The sequence below is a fragment of the Octodon degus genome, unplaced genomic scaffold (genome assembly GCF_000260255.1).
Source record: "Octodon degus isolate 3935 unplaced genomic scaffold, OctDeg1.0 scaffold00352, whole genome shotgun sequence".
NCBI lineage: Eukaryota > Metazoa > Chordata > Mammalia > Rodentia > Octodontidae > Octodon > Octodon degus.
In genome coordinates, this window is record NW_004524928.1 from 638,827 (window position 1) to 661,150 (window position 22,324).

At 40.3% G+C, this 22,324-nt stretch overlaps 1 protein-coding gene across 1 annotated transcript in view; it reads right to left on the minus strand.

Moving 5' to 3' along the window:
- Chd8 (chromodomain helicase DNA binding protein 8) overlaps window positions 1-22,324 on the minus strand; it is a 76,253-nt gene that overhangs the window by 51,062 nt on the left and 2,867 nt on the right. Inside the window, exons 2-3 of the mRNA XM_023708350.1 lie at window positions 1,507-2,565; window positions 384-755 (exon numbers count right to left, since the gene is read on the minus strand). Of these exons, the coding sequence (XP_023564118.1) occupies window positions 384-755; window positions 1,507-2,349 (1,215 nt within the window). The 5' untranslated portion in view covers window positions 2,350-2,565. The remainder of the gene's footprint in view (window positions 1-383; window positions 756-1,506; window positions 2,566-22,324) is intronic.

Below are 22,324 nucleotides of genomic sequence, written 5' to 3' on the forward strand. Positions count from 1 at the left end.
AAAAAAAAAAAAAAAATTCAAATTGTACTCTTGGCCTTCACCTTCATCACCCTGTGGGTTGGAGAACTGATATTTACTTGACTGTTCCTTTAGTTTTCAAATGAAAGGCATTTTCAAGTCATTTACTTCACAACAATTTTAGGAAAAGGTTACAAACCAAACATTTCAAAGACAAACAAATCATCTTTTATCTCCAATCCAGATGACTCTCTAATCTTTGCATGAAATAATTAAAATAAGGTTTCTATATGTGAAAGAAATAAAACTGCATTTCATTTGGGGTATAAATCTAGAATGTTTCACAATCAATAAGTGGCTGCTGAAGGCACTATCCAGCAACTAACAAGGACTGTTTCCTTTTCCTTGCTATGTAAGTCTCTCACCTGTGGCTGCAATACCATTTTAAGTGGTACTGAAAGTCTTTGTCCCGGGCTTTGTCCCGGTCCCATGATCTGAGCCTGCTGCACAGAGGAGAGAGTCAATGGCTGAGTTGAAGGTGGCTGCTGTGGCTGTGGCTGCGTTGACGGAGGCTGTGGTACAATCTGGATTTTTTGCTGTGGCTGCTGCACCTGCAGCTGGATAGTTACTACTTTGGCAGGCTGCCCCTGGGCATTCTTGGCTTGAGTCAGGGCTGCCAGCTGGTTACCCTGTAACACTATCTTGCCTGGTAGACTCCCTAGCACAACATGCCGATGTCCTTGGGGACCTCCAGACTGTGGCTGCTGGAGGACCAGTGTGATGCGTTTTGATTCACCCTAAAGCAAAGAAAGGGAATTGCAAGAGAGGTACAACATTAAAGAGTGATTCACCTTGACATACATACACCAATCTGCTTTATCCTAGATTTAAAACATCAGGGTCAAAAACACTCATCTTTCTCCTATCTGTCCTAATGGAATCATTCCTATCTTCTGTCCCATGGATATCAAACTTATTTTAAAACAATTTCTGATAGAAGAATCACTGCCTTTCCACTTGTTTTATTATTTCATGTAAGTCATTTCATTTTAAGAAATATGGTAAAACAAATTCTTATTTTGAACTGCAATTTGCCTTTGATAGCTTCCACTTTTCTTAATACTGCCCAGCACCCACCCTAGTTTACGATACTTTTTGCTGGAAGGAGATCTTAAGAACTTTCAAGATGTTTCTTTGTTCCCATAGCATCCTATATTTTTCATAAAAATTTGTATCATACACTGTAATGCTTGCTTTCCATCTTTCCGAGCAGACTGTGAGCTCTGTAAGGCCATGAATGAGCTGTGTCTGTCTTACTTGGCACCAGTTAGGCACAGTGTAAACATGCAGTAAGAGCTCAAAAAATATGTTAATATTAGCTGCTTCAAACTAACAAGTAAAAAAGTATGTAGTAGTCAGCATTAACAGATAAAAAGCAAAGATCGAATTCAGACTTTCCCAGAGATTGCTGTCATGCGTGCTCTCTCACACACAATTGCTAGGCCCACTACCAAACCAAAATTCACCTTCCCCTTTCACTCAAGTCACCTGGGTAGGTGTAGAGGTCAGTGTAACTGCAGGCTTCAGTGGGGGCCCCGTGGTCCCAGGGTTTCCAGCAGGAGCTGAACCCTTAACTGGCTGAAGGACCAGCTGCTTTACTGGTCGGCTGGGCTGGACAATGCGCTGAACAGCAGCCTGGTTCCCAGGGACCTTGGTGGCCAACACAGTATTACCAGAGACAATGGAAACACCAGGCCGAAGGGGTGTGCCGGTTAGCACTTTGGTAAAAGTGACTTTTCCACCATTGGCTGTACCAGCCACAAGGGGTTGAGCTGTGCTGGTGATACCTTGAGCCTGAATTTGTGCCACATGGGTGCCAGTAACTGAGGAGCTTGGGGGGGCCTTAAGGATAACAATCTTAGGGGCTGTCTGAGGTGCCTGCCCTCCAGCACCATTGGAGGAGACAGCTGTAGCAGAGACACCCATGAAAGGGTTCCCTTGGCTCAAGATCTCCTGGCTCTTGGAGACCTGCAAAAGTCCCGATGTTGGCGTTGATGTCTGTAAGACAGGTTGGGCTGGCTGTTCCTGGCTGGCAGGCTGAGTGGTATAATCATGCAAGGTCAAAGATTCTGGAGCTGGAACTGTGGATTCTTTGGGAAGTTCTGTAGGGGCTGCTTCCTCTGGTGGAGGAACCAGGTCATTTGCTGAAGAACTCCCCACATCACCACCTCCACCATCCTGGTTCATTTGATCCAAGGAGTCCAGAGAGCTTGGCAGTCCAAGGGCTTCCTCAATAGGATCTTGGGTGACCTGGTTAAAGCTGTCATCAGTCAGAGAGTCCAGGCCAAATAAATTTGGGTCATCGAACAAATCCATGATGGGGTCTGCCATCTTGGGAAAATAATTGAGGGTATTTCCTCAAGGTTTAAGGAGGAAAGGGGAGGGGGGGTATTGGTTCTCCCCTCCCCTCCCCTATTAAGAAAAAAACGTACACAATGGACGAGGACTACTCTTCAAACAAAGAGGCAAGGAACAAGTACATGTCAGACTGTCCTTGACCTTCATGGAGCAAGATGACTAGGTCTTCAAAGAAATATGGTAGAACTCCTGTTATGGGAACACAAATATAAATTAAAAATAAGCAAAGTTGGTGATCTCAGAGAAAATTTCTTCTTCTTAATCACCACCCTCAATATCATATAGTATCCAAATAAGAAGAGGAAAATGTGATGAATTCTAAAGATAAGACATACAGCAAGAACACCTATATTTCTGTTTCAAAACGAGAACTAAATTAGATGAGAAGAAATAAACCACCCTTTTTAGGCTCTTACACCTACATACTTTGAAGCTTCTTTTTGTCAAAACCATTCAGCTGTTATCTGTCCATTTCTTTTTACAATTCTCTTCTTAGATAGTCTAGGAAATTAAATACTTGTTCACTCAATTTCAGTTCATAACTTGACAAAACTCAAAAATGTACCACAGGAATTTCTATGGAAGGAAGACAAAGGTTCCTGGGTATATTTTCTTTTATAAATTTTATTTGTACTTCAGATACTTCTATATACTACTGGCAAAAATAATCTTTTTTTTTTTTTTTTTTCGAGACAGGATCTCACTATGTAGTTCAGATTGGCCTTAAACAAACTATGTAATCTATGCTGACCTTGAATTCATAGCAATCCTCTTGCCTCAGCCTCATAAGCACTGGGATTATAGGTGTGTACCACTATGCATAGCAAAAACAACTATTTTTTTTTTTTTTACCAAACTTATAATACAGGGCTGGTGAGATGGCTCAGTGGTCTAAAGCACCTACTTAGAACAAGCTAAGCTAAACAAAGCTCAGGGACCGCGATTCAATCCCCCAGCACCACATGCCAGCCAGCCCCGCCCCCTGGCGGGCTGAGCAGGCCACACACACACAATAAATAAATAAATAAATAAATAAATATTAAAAAAAAAAAAAAAAACCTATTAAAACTAAAAAAAAAACTTATAATACAGTCTCAATAAGCTTATTGCACGATTTTACACAAGAAGTTTTGCAAACTTTATACATATTATAACATAATAATCTACACATAGCATTTTGTTGTGATATCTCAAGAAAGCTTTCTCATATTTAAGATTAAAAAAACAACAAAACTTCCTTTGCAAAGGATTCAACATTCTGGTTCTGATTTATATTCTGAACTTCTCTTAAGCATCTCCTATGCATATTTTACATCCTAGCCTAATTATTCTGAGCAGTTCCCTTCCTGCCATTCCTACCTTGGCTTCGCCCATTAGACTACAGCTTCTATGAGAAACATTATCCTTACTCCAAAAGTCTTTCAGCTGAAACACTATCCGCCCTCAAAGTTCTTCTATTTCATAGTGAGCCATGAGCCATGAGCCTGCCCTTTTAACAACTGAATGATCTGTGATGACCTAATCCCGCCATCACCTTTAAACACATTTTATTCAAATGACTTGAGTTTCTTATCCTATCTCAAGGTTGAAACAGACCCTCTGTATAAATTACCAAAAAAATTTGCTTGCTTCTCAAGATGTTCATCTGCCATCTGCTAGAAAGTTGCCATAAATACATAAAACTTAATGATTATGAATATGTGAAATGTATACCCTGCACAACTCAGTACCATGGCCCAAATCTGAAGAGAATGAAACTTTCTAGACACTGGGGACTCTGTCTTAATTATCTGCAGATGCTTAAGGAACCAGGAAGACAGCATACATAGTAACTATCCAAAAAAAGTTAAATGAACTCCTACACTTGTATTATCTGCAATGAACCAGTCACTTCTCACAGAAACTAAATGGTACTCCTTGATTCTGAGACAATAGAAAGCTTCCTGTCCTGAAAAGCTGTCCCCCAAATGGCTGAAAGTATGTTTATAAAATCTGTGTCTCAGGCTTCAAGTTCATGAAAATATTGGAAAAAAGAATTATCAAAGACAAAATATTATATTCAAGTCTGTAATTTGGGAGGCTGAAGCAGGAGGATCTTAAGTTCAAGACCAGCCTGGGCTTTATAGTGACTTCAAGGCCAGCCTGAATTATACAGCGAGACCTTGTTGCAAAGAAAAAAGAAAAGATTATACTGTCACAAAAGTATGATATATGGAAAAAGAAGTATCTGTACCTTGAATGTCAATGTTTGACAATCCAGGAAAACCTTGCTTCATAAAACCATTTCTCCTAACTTTTAGAAGACACCAGAGATAAATTAGTGAAGCTTAGTGCAATAGCCTACATTCACGGGTTCTTTGGAGCCTGAGACAGGAAGATCTCAAGTTGGAGGCCCAGGTAACTTAACAAGGCTTTGTCTAAACATAAAACTAAAAAAGGGTCGGGTACAGCTTACTGGTAGAGCCCCTGTGGGTTCTGAGCCCAATATCGCAAAGCAAACAAAACTAAAGAGTAAATTTGTCAGCAAGACAATACAGGCTTAGATTAAGGGGAACTTTCTACATAACCCCAAGCTATTTTTCCCTTCTCCAGACCACCCTAATTGTCCTTACCCAATATGGGTTGATATCCTAAAACCAACTCATCAGTAGTTAAAACATCAGTTAAATACGAAGTACATAAGGTAGCTCCAGCATGTTGAACAAAATAGTCCCAACTTCAGCAATTACACACTTTTCACTTCTCAAATCAAGATCCCTGTCACTTTCCACTCCTGACTGAACCATCCCATCAGCAGTTCAGCTTCTCCTACTCAACACCTATCCCTCAGTAAGTCACAATGGTAATCATAAAGGTATGGCTGGCTGAGGAGACAGCAAGCACAAGGTCCTGAGTTCAACTCCCAGTACCAAAAAAAAAAAAAAAAAAAAAAGGCAAGAAAAAGAAAAAAAAAAAGGTATAGATGTTTCTTCATTTAATGAAAGTTTACCCAGTAATTTTATATATTCCTCAATACTATCATCTACCTTTTTTACTAGCTAAGTTCTACTTTATCATTTTACCTTTAGATAAATTACATTAAACATCCATAGCCAGGTACCATAAAAAATAACAGTGAGAAGTCTCCACGCACAGGAAGTTTACACTGTTAGTTTATAATATGCCCTTTCTCCATGAAGTATTTTCCCTTCCACAATCCTTGCTATTTATGCATCCTACTGTTCTCCAGCTAACTTGACAGAATGGCCCAACCCCAGGCAGAAATCTCACTTTTTGATGGAAGAAACAAGGCTAATATTTTCTGTAATATTTCCTAACCCCATTTAGATCAAGGATAAGCTTTCCACGATAAATGAATTATCACCATGTTTCCCTTCCCAACTTTTGGGCCACATTTCTGCTTCTACTGGCTCAATCTAGGCCCAGTAATTCAGAAGTTGCCACTGATTTAATGCCACAACACTGAGTAACTTTACTTTTCAGTTCTATCTCATCTTTATTCACCCAATTTATTTATTTATTTATTTTTAATCTTTCATTTATTTATTTATTTGGTATAGGGTCTTGCTACACAGCTCAGACTTGTAGTGATCCTCCTGTTTTCAGCCTCCCCAGCACTAGGATCACAGGTGTGTGCAACCACTCAGTTTCAGTGGCCAGCACAGCACACCCTGGGTTCTGGGGCTGGCACAGCATGTGGTACCGGGAATCTAACTCGGGTCCTTGCACTTGCCAGGCAGGTGCTTAGACCACTGAGTTAGTCCCCAGCCCCTACTTACCCAATTTACATCATATATATTTTTTACCCTAGTCTCCTTCTTTTCTAGCTCCCCTTAAAACTTCTCTTTATTTTTCATAAGATTAATCCTACTCCCAAACCAAGCATGGTGGTATACCCCTATAGCCTCAGCACTTGGGTGGCTGAGGCAGGAGGATCACTGCAAGTTCATGGCCACCCTGGGTTACAAAGTGAGTTCAAGGCCAGCCTGAACTGCACAGCAAAGCCCTATAGCCAAAACAAAACACACACACACACACACACACACACACACACACATAAAAATCTACCCCCCAACAAAATGTCAACATTCTTCACTCTTCCTGCTTTTACTAACTATGGGTCACTGTGGCTGTATCCCATCTAGACTACTGTACCACGCTTATCTATCTCACTAATTCTCTTGCCATGGTTGAAACCCTGGTAATATAAATAAGTAGATATTATGCAGGCTTCAAGGCAAAGTAACTGCCCAGATAACAGTCATACCAGACTTCATCATTAATAATGTAAAGCCAATCTTGGCCCACCACTTCTCAAAAGAGAAACATGCATGTGCTCAAAAGGAAAGTTGAAATTTAATGGTTGCACTTAATCATTTTCCATAACTCCAAATTAAGGTCCAGACTCATGGTAGAAATTTGGTGGGTAGAAATAGAGAAGGAACATACAAGTAAAGGTTGAAAGCCAAGATTTGCTATACAACTCAAATAAGCCAGCTACTTTTAGAAAAGTAATATACATCTATATCTATATACATAGATATATCAGTAACAACTGTTCATCTCATGTCCTAAAAGAGGCAACTATTCCCAAAGTACAAGTAAACTCATGTTCTTATGTAGCTTTATCATCTAATACAGTTCTTAAATGGGGGTAGGACCAATTTTCTTGTCCTTGTTTTACTTTTCTTTTTCTGGTACCAGGGATTAAACTCAGGACCTTCAAGCACTTATTCTACTGAGCTATCTCCCTGGCCCCTTGTTTTACATTTTGTTTTATCTTGACTATTTCTGTAATAACTTGTCTATTTCATTGTAAGATTTTTTTTTATTAATTCTACTCTATATTTTTCCATCTCGATCTCTCCACACCTGGTGATCAAAACAATGATTAATGGGAGGATAAGGATACATACATCTTTTTGGAAGAGCCTATGGGAAATGGGGGGCAGATATAAGGCATATAGGTTATAAATGTGTACTAAATATTATAGTTTTAAAATTTTCTTGACTAGTGAGGATCTATGAAAAATAAGAGGGGGGGGGATATGAATTGAAGCAGAGAAAGTATTATTCCTGGCTTGGAAAGGTTATCAGTATCTCTGGGTGAGATAAAATTTTGTATGATCTCTCAAAAGGAAACATCAGTTTGTTTTTGATGAGTGAGAACACTGCAACAGAAATTATTCCATTGTCTAATGGATAAAATTATACAAACTTAAACAGCATGAATTCTCCATTTGCAATTTTCTCTACCATGCCCCCTCCTCTTAGACAATGAACAAATGCCATACTGATCAACACCAACCTTCTTCTGTGATACACACCTTTAGAAAGCACTGCTTTTGCACACCTCTAGCTACTCAAAGATTCAAAAAAGAATCAACTATGTGACTTCAAAGTAAAAATCTTGTTGCTAGAAACTGTATCCTTTCAAGAGGGTCAACTATATCCTTTCAAGAGAAACACAGGTTTTTGCACACAAGATGAGTAGAAGCAGTTTAATTTAAATGAAAAATTCTTTGAAAATAATCAAAAGAGCTGAAGCAAAAATCACCAATATATTTCTAAAAGAGAAGCACTAGAAAAATGAACCACGGAAACATTCATGAGATCCAGAGTTTCAAGACTTATTCAGAAATGTCACCGAAACACAAAGTGACCAAGTTAGGGTCAACAAGAGATTAGAATGGAAGGAGACACTATAAAAAATGGAGTTATTAACTTTAAGCCACTCAGATTTCTTTAAGATAATCAAAATCTTAGGCCATTTTCTCTGTCTTCACCATTCTCCCTGCCAAATATGTGCCTACTCTGTTTTTGTTTTCCAATTACGGAAGGTGAAAGCGCTAACACTTTAATCAGGAGTATGACTGGGGCATATAATATGGCTGGTGAAATGAATTCTTTATAAACAGGAAAAACAAAATAGATAACTGTAAAAGCAAAAAGCATATATTCTAGGGGGCAAAGTATATACTACAAAAATTATGTACTCTTATGGATAAAGGAAAGGGCCAGGTAAGGGAGTAAGGGGTTGATGGAGAGGAAAAGGCGACTAGGGGTGGGGGTGGGGGGATATATTACCTGCTCACACTCCCGGGGTTGGTGCCAGTAAGGCCCATACTGCACAGGAAGGCGATTTCAAGAAACTGGTACCCCAAAAATGGTGATAAGATACATGCACTTAAAAGAGGGAGCTAGCGGGGGAGTCCTCCAGGGTGGGGATGGCCAAGACGGGAAGATGGGGGGGGATGCCCAGGGTAAGAGCAATGTTAGGACCGAAGACTCAGGGTGAGAAGTCCCATAAGCCTGGCAAAAAAAAGGGCTGCGCCTCACCGTAGTGGGATAGAGAGGTGGCTTTACCTGCAGCGGCTGTGGGGGGCCGATTCGCCCCTCTCGCTGTCTCTCCAGCCACCAGTTCCCCCTCCTCCTGCGCAACCTAACTTGATTAGTCTACCCGCCCCAAGTTCTCATTGGCTAACATACACTGCCACTCACAGAAAGCGCAAAAGAATCGAACAGCGCAAAGGGCGGAACTACGAGAAGCTCCCTTCCCCCCTCCCCCTGCATGTTAGGTTGAGAGTGCACGGAGAGGCCTATCCGGTTTCTAGGGCCCAGGCAAAGCCTACAGCTTGCTTGAAAAAAGGGGGCCTGGCCAGAGGAACAGTCTCTTGGTGTGGGAAACTAGCCCTGAGGATTAAATTTCCTTTCACTTACACTGTATTCTGCACACCTAAGAATGTAAACTCTGGAGGACGGGTTCTGCACTATGCTAGCTCCGCCTCCCCGTGGAACCCCTACCTTCTAACAGCCCTGTCAATCCCTTTGCTGTGGTGACTGTCTCTTACTCTATTACCCAGTAAAAGGTACCAAATCTTCTCTCCGTCATAGGAGTCTACCCAGCTGGTGAACTATAGAGCCTTTTACTGATAAAGATAAAGCACTGTGCCACAATCCATAAAGCGGTCTTTAATTCTTGACACTTAACCCTTCAACTGCAGTACTGCTTTTCAGAAAGTTATCTCTGGTGGGGCCAGGGAAATGGCTCAGTGGAATAAGTGCTTCCCTGGCAAGCACAAGGGCCTAAATTCAATCCGCGGTTCCGCAAAAGAAAGAAAGAAAGTTATCTCTGGTGCCCACTAATAATTCCTGCTCCCCCCCACATCTATTACCCATCCTCCAAACTGGCTTCCCAACCTTACTTCTCTTGAAACTGCCCATTTGCTATATTGGTCAGTGTCCACTCTGCAATACCACTTGAGACCTCTGTTAATTCCCATGTGACCAGTTAGCCCCAGAATGATGGTATGCAAGCTTAAATCCCCCAAAGTAAACTGTTATAAAAACAGCTGCTTCCCTCCTGACAACTGGTTTCCTCTAAAAATTAACTACACTCAACACTGAAATCTTATTTTCTATATAGGGCACACACAATCTAGAAAGATCAACTGGGCCTTAGACCTCCTATTTTTAAAGATTGTGGCATTACCACTAGATATGATAGCAATATGCAATTACCACTACTCCAAGTAGCAGAGATGTTTTCCCATTTGCTCTGATTAAAAACGTCAAAGGTGTCTCTAAAACCTCCTTCTGGATCTACCATCCAATTATTCACTAAACTCCAGACTCTCTTACAATATATAACTGACAGATTTTGGAGCTGGCATTGACTTTGGCTATGTAACAAGTCACCCCATTTTGTTGTACAGGTGAAAAAACCTAGGCCTCAGAAACTTGAATGATCGATGAAATTAAGTAGAAAAATCAGGATTCATATATAACTCCTATTCCTACTGCAATTTCCTTTATTTATACAGTTGTTTGTGTAAGAGAAAGCCCTCATGACTGATTTCTTTTTCTAATCCATTCTGCTACCAATTTGTTAAAACACATTACGATCAGTCTTATGCTTAAAACTTTGTTTCCTTGTTACTCAAGACAGAAATCATAAGACCATATCTTGTCTTTCCAGTATCATTTTCCACTATTACCCTACAAATACATCTACATACTAGCCAAAAAATGACATTTATCATTGCCATATTTTTTTTCATCTGGGTCTACTTAATACTTTCAAATTATATGCCATCCTTCATTCATTATTTTGCCCTATCAAAATTTTACTGTATACATTGTAGAACATGTACAATTGTACATATATTACTTGGTATATACAATATATATAATATACCCAGTATAGTGGTATGATATATACAATATGTCAGGTAAGGGCCGGGGAGATGGCTCAGTGGAATAAGTGCTTCCCTGGCAAGTGCAAGGGCCTGAGTTCAATCCCTGGTTCCACCAAAAAAAAAAAAAAAAAATCATAGATTTGGCTGGTGAGATGGCTCAGTGATCTAAAGCACCTACTTAGAACAAGCTTAGCAAAGCACAGGGACCCCGGGTTCAATCCCCCAGCACCACATGCCAGCCAGCCCCGCCCCCTGGTGGGCTGAGCTGGCCACACACACACACAAATAAATAAATAAATAAATAAATTTAATATGTCAGGTAATTTGTTAGCATTCAAGAGGGAACCAGAAAAAAAAAAAAAAAAAAAAAAAAAAAAAAAAAAAAAAAAAAGAGGGAACCAGAGATGAGTATTAGACTTGATCCATCCCTACCTCAACTCATACCAGGTAAGAGTGTATCTGCATATGTAAGTTAGGAGAAAGTGAAAACAGGGAGTAATAGTGACACATATACACAATGATAATGCAAGGTCATAACGGGATCAGCAGGATTATAGGAACGCAGAAATGAGATTTAATTTAGGAAGAAAAGACATCAAAGAAGTAGTTTCTTCAGTGAGGAGGAAATGTCAATTAGGTGGATAAGGTGGGCCATGAGAAAGGGGTGTCAGGGATAGGGATGTACCTCACTGGTAGGGAACTTGGGTTCAATGGAGAAAAGGATGAATTAAAGAATTAGGGACAATAAAAAAAGCAAAACAAAGCATAACAACATGAAACAGCATGAGACGTGAGAGAAACTCAAGAAATTTTGTAGTTCAGTCTAGACAAAGCATAAATCACAAAGAAATTGGATGGAGATGAAACTGAAGGAGTAAGGTAAGGACAGACAACAAAGGACACTGAATACACTGAGAGTCCAGAAAGGAATTGCAGAGTGGCTATTTGAATTTGTTTTTACTTTTTTAATTTTTTGGTCTGCTCAGTAACCCAAAGGTCCCTTTTGGTACTGCAGGAATAACTAAAGGTAAGAATCTTCAAGGAGAAGGCTGGATCTTATCTCCAACACTAGAGCCAGGAAGGGAGGTTTCAGTTCTCTCTTCCTAGCAGAGACATAATCTAGGCTAGCTTAACTGGACCCTCCTGCTATCCAAAGACCTAAGACAGACAATATTGGGTAATAGCAGACAGAAGTTCAAATGCAGCATTGCCTACATACTGTTCAGTGCCATGACCCTACTCTTTTCTGTGCCAGGCCTTTCTTGGTTTCAGATCATTGCCTTTAGAAAATGTCCTAACATTCCCATTAATGTTGGAGAGTACAATAGCTTTTCAATAAACTATTTTAACTTAGCCAGAAGATGATCTCTGTTGTTCACAACTGAGAATTCAACAAGAGTACTGAGGCCTGAATTATAGGAATATGGTCCAAAACATAATAACAGGAAGTAAGAGACGGGGTCTAAAAATTTTTAGGAAATAAGAATTAGAAGCTGGAGTTGAGAGGAAAGATGAACTCAGCCACACTGAATGAAAGTTGCTTGTGGCATGGTAAGTAGTGACATTTGATAGTAAGTATAGGTCTAACAATTAAGTCTAACAGTGATAAATTTAGAGTGAACAGCATTCAAACAGTAGGAATATACGTGGAGATTATCCAGGAAATGTGAGGGGGTAAAAAACTGCACAAATACTATTGAGAGAAAATTAAGGATGTTGGTATCTCAGAAGAACTACAGAAACCATGTCCATTTCAGACACAGCAGCTGCTAAATTATGCTACATATATAGGAAACAAACGTTCAAAGTTGAGAGACAACCTCAGATTTTTTTTTTTTTTTTTCCAGAAACAGGGATTGAACTCAGGCCCTTTTGCTTGCTAGGCAAGCACTTATTTTACTGAGCTATCTCCTCAGCCCCCAGATTTTTCTCAAAGGCTGGACATTTAGTGTTATGTAAAATCTTCTGTAATTTTAAGTAAGGTAACCTAAAAAGGATTTCTAAGCACTATGTAGGCTAAACAAAATGCTTCAGGCCCAGGAAGATAGCTCAGTAGAATAACTGCTTGCCTGGCAAGTGCAGGGTCCCAAGTTCCATCCCCAATACTGAAAAAAAAAAAGCTTCAATGGAGATCCAACTGTAATTTTTTCATCGACCAAGAAAAGCTGAGCAGCAGCCCAACAGAACATCAAATCTAAGGGTCAGGATGAGTTATTCTGCCTCAAGCAGGTACATGTGGAAGAGTGATCGATTATATTAAAACAAGTCCAGTAATAAAAGAACTATAAAATGTCTACTGCATTTAATTGAAAGCTTCTCAAATGTCTACTTTCCACTGTAAAGTTGAAAGTAATCTGTCCAGGGGCTGGAGAGATGGCTCAGTGGTCTAAAGCACCTACTTGAAACAAGCTTGGCAAAGCACAGGGACCTCATGCCAGCCAGCCCTGCCCCCTGGTGGGCTGAGCTGGCCACACACACACACACAATAAATAAATGTAATAAATAAAAATAAATTAAAAAAAAAATGACATTTAAAAAAAAAAAAAAAGAAAGTAATCTGTCCATAGAGGGAATGGTAGCATTTTGTTTAGTCCTTGTTTAAGACAATTATCTTCTACTTTGCATGTTACTTATATCTGTACATATAAAGTGCAGAGCTTTGGAGTTTAAGGCACCTAGGTTCATGTTTCTGACCCACCAAGTAAATTAACCTTTTCTGAATCTAGTTCATTCCTCTCTTTAAAGGGGTAACATTTGCCACACTGATCCATGACATACACTGCTAACAGTATACGAAAAACAACTTAGTGCAAGACATCGATTAATTCCTTTGAACTTATGTGCTTTCGTCCTGAAATTTCTCTTTCAAGATCAGTAACAAATATAACCATACATACATACATACATACATACATACATATGCACAGATAATTTTTGTTTGCTCAAATTTTATAGTGACACAGGGCACAAATAATAATAATCTGTCCTAATATGAAACCTATGAAATAAATTGTTCTGGAGCTGAAAAACGGAACAATAGGTAATCATGTAAAAGGGAGGAAATCTATCTCTTTAAGGCGATGGAAAATTGAAAGATAACATTTTAGTGATTAAAAGACAATAGAAACATTGCATATAATGCCAACAAATAAGGACAGTTTATCTCTATGCAAACATGCATTCCAAACGCACATGCAGACATACACAATGCCTGTTAATATGTAGAGCTTCACTAGATGGGTACATTACAAACCAGCAACACTCTGTTTAGTATAGGGATAAGCATTAAAGAACAACAATTCAGGAACATAAGCTCTCCTTTGCAATGTATTTATTGCTCAACTGTATTTTTATAAAATTATTTAGCGTTAAAATCTCTTAGATTTTCTGGTGATTAACAAAAAAAAGTAAAATAAAAAGTTTGAAATATTTAAAAAATAAATAAATAAATAAATAAATGGGTAACATGGGACTGGGGAGATAGCCCAGTGGAATATGTGTTTGCCTGGCAAGCGCAAGGTCCTGAGTTCAATCCTTGGTACTACCAAAAATAAAACAAAATAAAGGGGTAACAGCACTGAATTACAGGACTATTTATGAGAATTGAAGCAACAACTAGCACATTATGACATGTAACTATGATGTGGGACAGTAGTGGTGAACATATGGCACAAGTGCCAAGGTGGGCTGTTTGAATCACTGAAAGCTTTAAAAGGTTCAGCATCACTGACCTAGGAGGTACTCAGCAAATGCTGTGGTACAGATGATGGTAGATGGGTGCAAGTGTGTGGATTTTTGCTTTTGCCAGTGTCTGTACCAGCCTTGGAGGATCAGTACCCAGATGAAGAACTTAACTTCAGAAGGCTAATACTCCTGAGGCAGCATACACACCTAGCTCTCCCTCCTCTAGTAAACTTAAGGCAAACAGGAATAGCTACAGTAAACATTCTGATGTCTGAAGATCATGTTCAATTCACTGGCTTTAGTCAGTCTCAACCGGCTACAAATTTCTGTCACTAGGATGTAACACTGAGTGAAGAGAGACCCATGATCTCCGGGGGCTCAAGCAAGGATTGGAAAGTACAGAAAAACAACTCCTGCTATCAAACGTTTTCCTCAAGGCCTCAAGGGCACCACTCCTTTTAGGTTTTCCTTTTACCTCTCAGGTCACTTCACCTTTACTACTCTTTTTGAATTACTGGATATCATTTTGGGCCTTCACCTTTTCTTTTTATACTGGGGAGATGGCTCAGTGGAATAAGCACTTCCCTGGCAACTGCAAGGGCCTGAGTTCAATCCCCAGTTCCACCAAAAATAAAGAAAGAAAGAAAGAATGGCTATCACAAATACAAAGTCTCTATCATTCCTCTCTTCTTAAGGATTTTTTTTTTTCCTCCTCGAATGCCTTCAGGGCACTTTTGGCTGGCTGGAGGGTTGTGGGGATCAAACTAGAACAACCTGAGGCTGACAGCTTTGTGGAAGAAGCCACTTAAAGAACCGAGCTAGGGCCAGGCCCCCTATTCCTCTCTTCTTGAATAAATTAACCACATACTTATATCTCCCGTTACTATCTTTGGGCAAAACATCACCTCTGCACTCTAAGTCTGTGTTTACAAAACAGCCTTTCTTGGTCGTCCCTCTGGTTCCTTCCATCCACTTCCCACCACACTTGCACATACACATATCATCATCTAATCAGGGCTGCAGTGACCAAAAACTCTTCTTTACCAAATCTATCCCACACTGTTATAACCTATTAACCTATTTTAGCTCCTATATATCCAACTACTTTTGCCTCTATTGCCTTGCGGGGGGCATACACAGCAGAGTAACTGGGGATTGAGCTCAGAGCCTTGACACTGAGCGACATCTTCATCTACCAAACCTCCTTTAAAATTTTTAATTTTTTTTTTAATTTTAAATTTCAAGACAGCATCTCACTAAGTCATTCAATTATCCAGGCAAGGCTCCAGTTTGTGTTCCTCCTGTCTCAGCCTCCCAGAGTGCTGGGATTACAGGTGAGTGCCACCACTTCTGAGCCTACAATAGCCTCTGAACTGGTTCTACCACCTTTTGCCTTTTGTTGTTGCTGCTGTTGTTCTAGGGCTAAGGGTCAAATCCAGGGTCTGGTATGTGAGCACTCTACCACTTAGCTACACTCTACCTGCTAATTTTAACAAGCCCAAAGTAACCACCATTACTTCACATATGAGAATGAGTGACAGAGATAAGTAATTTGCCCAATATTCCACATACAGTAAAAAGTGGTGCAGATTCAAATTTAGACAGTATACTTCAGAAGTCACATTCTTCACCATTCTACTATACTATCTTCTAAGTTACATGCCCTTACTATAAATTCTCCCATAATGTTCTGTTCTCCTTTGTAGTAGAGATCAAATAGCTGATTATATAATTAGTTGCTTGATGTCCCTTCCCCATTAGATTGCAAGATCCTCAAGAGCAAAGACAGTAGCAACGGGCATCTGATGTACTTTTGCTGAAGAAAGGCGCTGAACTTCGCCTCAGGTGTGCGAAGTCCAGACTGGGAGACTCACAGGGAGGGGTAAGAGCAAAGACAGCGGCCTCACTCAGTGTGGTGACAGTGAATGAGCCGAGTCCCCTTCATACCACAGCATTCAGAAGAGGCATCACAGGAGTCTAAGCACCTTCATTCTTCAGGACAAACAGCAGAGAGAGCCTTCACACATAGCGAAGAGGGACGTATGTACAATACACAGAAAGGAACTTTCTGTAGCGTAGGCCTTAAAAGTACTGAAATTTTAGTGAACCCCTTTAGGCTTGGGATCACTGTCACCTAAGTGATGACCAATTTAAAGCTATGGTGGAAAGCAAATAGATGACACTGTACCCATATGATTCAAAAATAGAGCATGGCTGGGTGTGGTGGTGCTCGCCTGTGATTCCAACACTTGGGAGGCAGAGGCAGGAGGCCCATGAGCTTGAGGCCAGACAGGGCTACATGGTGAGACCCTGCCTCAACCACGCCCACAAAGGGGGCATGGATCCATCTTTTTAAGTCAACCCCATTATAAATCCTACCCTGCCCCTGAAAAACCCGAGTTCTGGCCCATTTCTAAAGACAGAAAAGCCTGCCTAGTCTTTAAGGATCACTGCCCTCAGGTCATGTTAGACTGAACAGGAAGAAATTTTTCATTGGTCCATGAAGTGAAAATAGTATTTTTTGCTCCTCCTTAAGGAAGATCTAACTTGACTAATATATCTACTCTACACCACACTTTTGGGCAATCCACCCAAGCAAGAACATGCACAATCCAGCCCGCCAGTCCACATGCATCAGTGAACACCCTACTTTAAGTAAGCAAGTGATATGTACATTTACACAGCCTAACAGAAAAATGCAAATACCAATTCATCTAGAGGTATAAACGACTGTTTTCACTGTGACAATTTTTGTTTAAAAAATGTGGGGGGGGGTTACACTGTAAAACATAGTTATAAGACTTGTGCCTTGAGGCACAAAACCTGTCCCAGTGCCAGGATATTCAATAAAAATTCAGTGAGTTAAGTTCACTTGCAGTGATCAGTTGAAAAAGTTATATGCAAGACAGACCAAGTGTTTTCCCTCTGTAGAGTGTAAAGCAGTCCAAATAATCTGTCAAAATAACTAATAAATTATTCTTCTTTCTTTTAGCAGAGATACAAAGACAAAAAGAAATTTTACATTCTTAAGGTTTTACAATTGCTACTACATGCCTACCTCTCTAGCACCGTGGCCAAGACAGTTCTCTAATAGGGGTCAGCACTGAAACTCTAACTGGGGAGTCAGGGTACCGGGGCTTTATAGGCAGATACATCAGAGTCCTACTTATAGTTTACTTACCTAACCCAAGTCTTATATTTTTTCCTTTTGTAAAATAATGCTAATACTTCATACATTTGAAAGTAACTATAAAGATTAAAAGATCACAGAATAATGCTTGGCACATAATGATTAATAAAAAGGACTTTACAATTTCTCATCTGGGGGCTGGGGAGATGGCTCAGTAGGATAAGCGCTTGACTGGCAAATGCAAGGATCTGAGTTCAATCCCCGGTTCCGCCAAAAAAAAAAGCACAGTTTTAGGGGCTGGTGAGATGGCTCAGTGGTCTAAAGCACCTACTTAGAACAAGCTTGGCAGAGCACAGGGACCGCGGTTCAATCCCCCAGCACCACATGCCAGCCAGCCCCGCCCCCTGGTGGGCTGAGCTGGCCACACACACACACACAAATAAATAAAATTTTTTTTTTATTTTAACATTTATTGTGTGTGTGTGTGTGTGTGTGTGTGTGTGTGTATGTGTGGCCAGCTCAGCCCACCAGGGGGTGCGGCTGACTGGCATGTGGTGGTGGAGGATTGAACCGTGGTCCCTGTGCTCTGCCAAGCTTGTTCCAAGTAGGTGCTTTAGACCACTGAGCCATCTCTCCAGCCCAATAAAATTAAAAAAAAAAAAAACAATTTCTCATCTGACATTTAAAACTATCTCACTGCTGGGTATGGTAGATAACATCCATAATCCTAACATTGGGGGAGATGGAGATAGGAGAACTAGTATTATTAGTAATTAGTAAGTATCAGCTAGACCAATTTAGTGAGACTGAAATAAAAAGATGTTGGCAATGCAACTCAGTATGAAGCTCCTGGGTTCAATCCCCTGGGCCAGAAAAGCACAAATAGTACTCTTTTTTTTTGGGGGGGGGTAACTAGGGATTGAACTCAGGACCCTACACTTGCCAGGCAAGTGCTTATTCTACTAGTACTCCATTTTTAAAGGTTTGTGTCAAAATGCAATTTCTGGGGCTGGTGAGATGGCTCAGTGGTCTAAAGCACCTATTTAGAACAAACTAAGCTAAGCAAAGCACAGGGACCGAGGTTCAATCCCCCAGCACCACATGCCAGCCATTCCCGCTCCCTGGTGGGCTGAGCTGGCCACACACACACACACACACACACACACACACACACACTAAATAAATAAATAAATTTTTAAAAAATGCAATTTCTCTTCCGTGACTTAGCAGAGTGGATCTGCTAAGCAGAAGAGTAGGACACTCAGATACACACATACATTAGTATCACAATTAGAATAGCAGGATAGACTGAGCTGGGGCCTGCCTGTAATCCCAGCACTCAGGAAGCTAAGGGAGGATTGCTGCTGGACTGTATAATGAATTCAAGACCAGCCTGAATACATAGCAAGACCCTGTCTCAAAAGCAAAACAGCAGGACTGCTGGGCAGGATGAAAGGACACTAGCACTATCACACTGCAAAGCAGTGTAATGCTCTCACCTTCCGGCTACAGAATCAACTTCTACCAGTGTCACTGGTGTCCACAGCAGCAGCCTAGGAAATCTGACTACTCATGTCCAGCTGTCCATCTCAGTAGTGCTCTATCTACTTCCCAAAGCCTGCCTGGAGTTTTGCAGCTGATGAAGCCTGGCCTATGGTCCTCATGCCCAGCTCCCACTGCCTCAGCTGGGACTCCAGGGTCTTTAAGGAGAGCTGTGAAAGGAAACAACCAAAACGTACACATATTTAAGACCCTCATTAAAAAAGGTCCTCAATGGGGCCGGGGAGATGGCTCAGTAGGATAAGTGCTTGACTGGCAAACGCAAGGATCTGAGTTCAATCCCCGGTTCCGCCAAAAAAAAAAAAAAAAAAAAGGGTCCTCAAGGGCTGGCCAGATAGCTCAGCAGACTAAAGCACCTGCTTAGACAGAGTGCAGCACCTGGGGTTTGATCCCCACTGTGCCGTGCTGGCCCCACCCCCAGGGCACACACCTATAGTCCCAGCACTTGGGAGGCTGAACACAGGTGGAACTATGAGTCCGATCTGTGTAGTGAGGCCCTGTAGACCCCGTACTGAAATACATTTTTTTAAAAAAAATGTCCTCAAAAAAGAGACATATTGCGGATAAGGAGATAGCTCAGTGGAGTAAGTGCTTGCCCGGCAAATGCAAGGTCCTGAGTTTGATTCCTGGTACCACCAAAAAAAAAAAAAAAGGGATATATCTAAAAGACAAGCAAAAGCATTGTCTTTTAAAAAATTCCTATGCAAATAAAGGAAGGGCTTACTGTTGTGCCCCTCAGAAAGTAATTAAAAAAAAAGAACAACTCAATACTGAGAAGTACTCAGAAGAATAAAACATTGAAAGTTCAGTTTTCATTCAATTTGGTAGTTCCTATCCTTCCAACCAAAACAAAACAAAACAAAACAAAATCTAGGAAATTCTTCCCATTCATGCAGTTTAGCTAGATAGCTATACACCTGATATAATTATGTTCCACAAACAAAATCCTGCTGGGTTGAAACAGGCAAATAAAATTTTGGAAATCACTGACTTCTTCTAGACCCAATCAAAAAGAAGTCTTCATACTGTTAATGGGACAATGTTTTCTGAACAGCCATAGCCCAAAAGAATACTCAGCAAAAATGTTTGTGGTGCATTCCCAAAATATGTAAGGGAATAATTAAAAAGAAAGCGGGACAGTTCAAAGGTTTCTAAAAGGACCCCGTAAGAGACAATCTGAGAAGTGCTGAAGGTTTTACACTTTTTGAGTACCCTTTTTCCCAAGTGAAATTAATTCAGTTACAGGGTTGAACATGTACCCTACCGGCTGAATGTGTACTTAGCATGCTCAAAGCCCTGGGTTCAATCCCCAGTACAAAGCAAAAAAGTAAAAAGAAAAAGAATAAAGGGAAGGAGGATGAAAAGAGTGGGAAGAATTAAAATTCAGTTACTATATAATCGTTCACCAAAAGTTACCCACAGTCTTGTAAGTACCACTCTCAAAACAGGTGTTGCTATGGACTAATTCCTAGAATACTGGGACCTTAGCATGCTATTTATCTTTCTAAAATCAAACAAATCAGAAAACAAGTAAAATGAAACTTTATACATCTAGAACAATTTTATCTGAGTAGCCAGGCATAGTGGTACCTTCCTATAATTCCAGCACTCCTCTGCAATCCCAGCACTTGGGAGGCTGAGGCAGGATGATCACTACAAATTCAAGGTCAGCCTGGATCACACAGTGAATTCAAAGCTAGCCTGTACCGTAAGACCTTGTAATTGTTCTGGGAACACTTTTCAAACAAACTAGTGAAAATATACATTCATAACCTGAATTTGAAGAGGGCAGAATTTTGTCTAGGTTCCCTACACTTTTCTACTACTTAGAATACATTCCTCAGGTAGAAACAAACATAAAGCGACTATCTCTGTCAAGCTAATTTTTATGCACAACTCAGTGGTTTTACTGTTTTGTTTTGTGTGCAGTACTGAAGACTGAACCCAGGGCCTCTTCATGGCAGATATCCCCAATCCTTTGTTTCAGATTTTTAAATCACTACATTGCCCAGACGGGCCAAAACTTGCCAAACTTGTGATCCTCTCACCTCTACCTCCAGAATGCTGAGATTATAAGTCAGTACCTCCACACCCAGCTACAGGTTTTAGTTTTCAGTGAAAGCTCTCCTGCTCCAAGCTGAAGGCAAGATGGACTGATTTTGGCTTTTTGAGACAAGGTCTTGCTACATTATCTCCCGGCTGGCATCGGACTCCTTATGTAGCCCAGGCTGGCCTCCAACTCATGGTGATTCTCCTGCCTCAGCCTCCCAAGGACAGGCATACACCACCATGCCTGGCTTACAAGATGTTTTAAAGTCAACATTTTAGGGGCCAGGGAGATGGCTCAGTAGAATAAGCGCTTGCCTGGCAAACGCAAGGGCCTGAGTTCAATCCCCAGTTCCACCAAAATAAAAAATAGGAAAAAAATAAAGTTGACCATTTTGTTTCATGTGACTTAAACGACTCAAGACAGTGAAAGACAGAAAGTAATGGGTAATAAAGACCAAAAAAAGAGTCATCTTCCCTACAGAATAGCTTAATGGGAGACATCATGATTAGCATGTTCTGTAGCTTAAATTTAAAACAGCTAACTACAAGGAGGTGGACTTATTTTGCAATACAAACACAATGTAAATTTAAAAAGCAATATGAAATAGAAAACACAAAAAAACCTACATTATGATTATAAACACACAAAATGAGAGGTTAAAGGAGAAAAATGTTACTTAGAGGAAGGCTTAGAATAAAATAGCTAAATAAACTTTAGGCAAGAGAAAACTGCTCATATACTTTTGTTATATAAAAATATAACTTTTTGGGTCAGGGATACAGCTCAATGGCATGGCACCTGCCTGGCAAGGGCAAGATCTGATTCAATTTCTAGTTCCAAACATATATATATATATATATATATATATATAGAGAGAGAGAGAGAGAGAGAGACAGATATATAGATATATATGACTTTCTGCCACGCATGGCAGTACACACCTGGAACCCCAGCACTCGAGAGGCTGAGGCTGAGGCTGAGGCAGAACTGTTATGAGTTCCAGGCCAGGCTGGCTTTCATAGTGAGTTCAAGGTCAGCCTCTATTATAGAGCAATACCCTGTCTCAAAAAAGTAAAACAAAGAAACAAATAAATAAAAAATAAAAACTTTCAGAGGAGCAAAAGACCTTGAAAATCAGGGTCTTCACATTCCTTAAAAGGTCTCAGCTAAACAGAGACAAAAACGCACAATGTCAGAGCATTAAAACAAAAAGCAAAGAGAATAAAATTGTGACATGAAGACTAGGGCATGACCACTAACTTTCTGAAGCAAAAGAATAAAACAATTATTAAAAAGGGAAATAAAGAGTTAAATTTAGTGACAAGA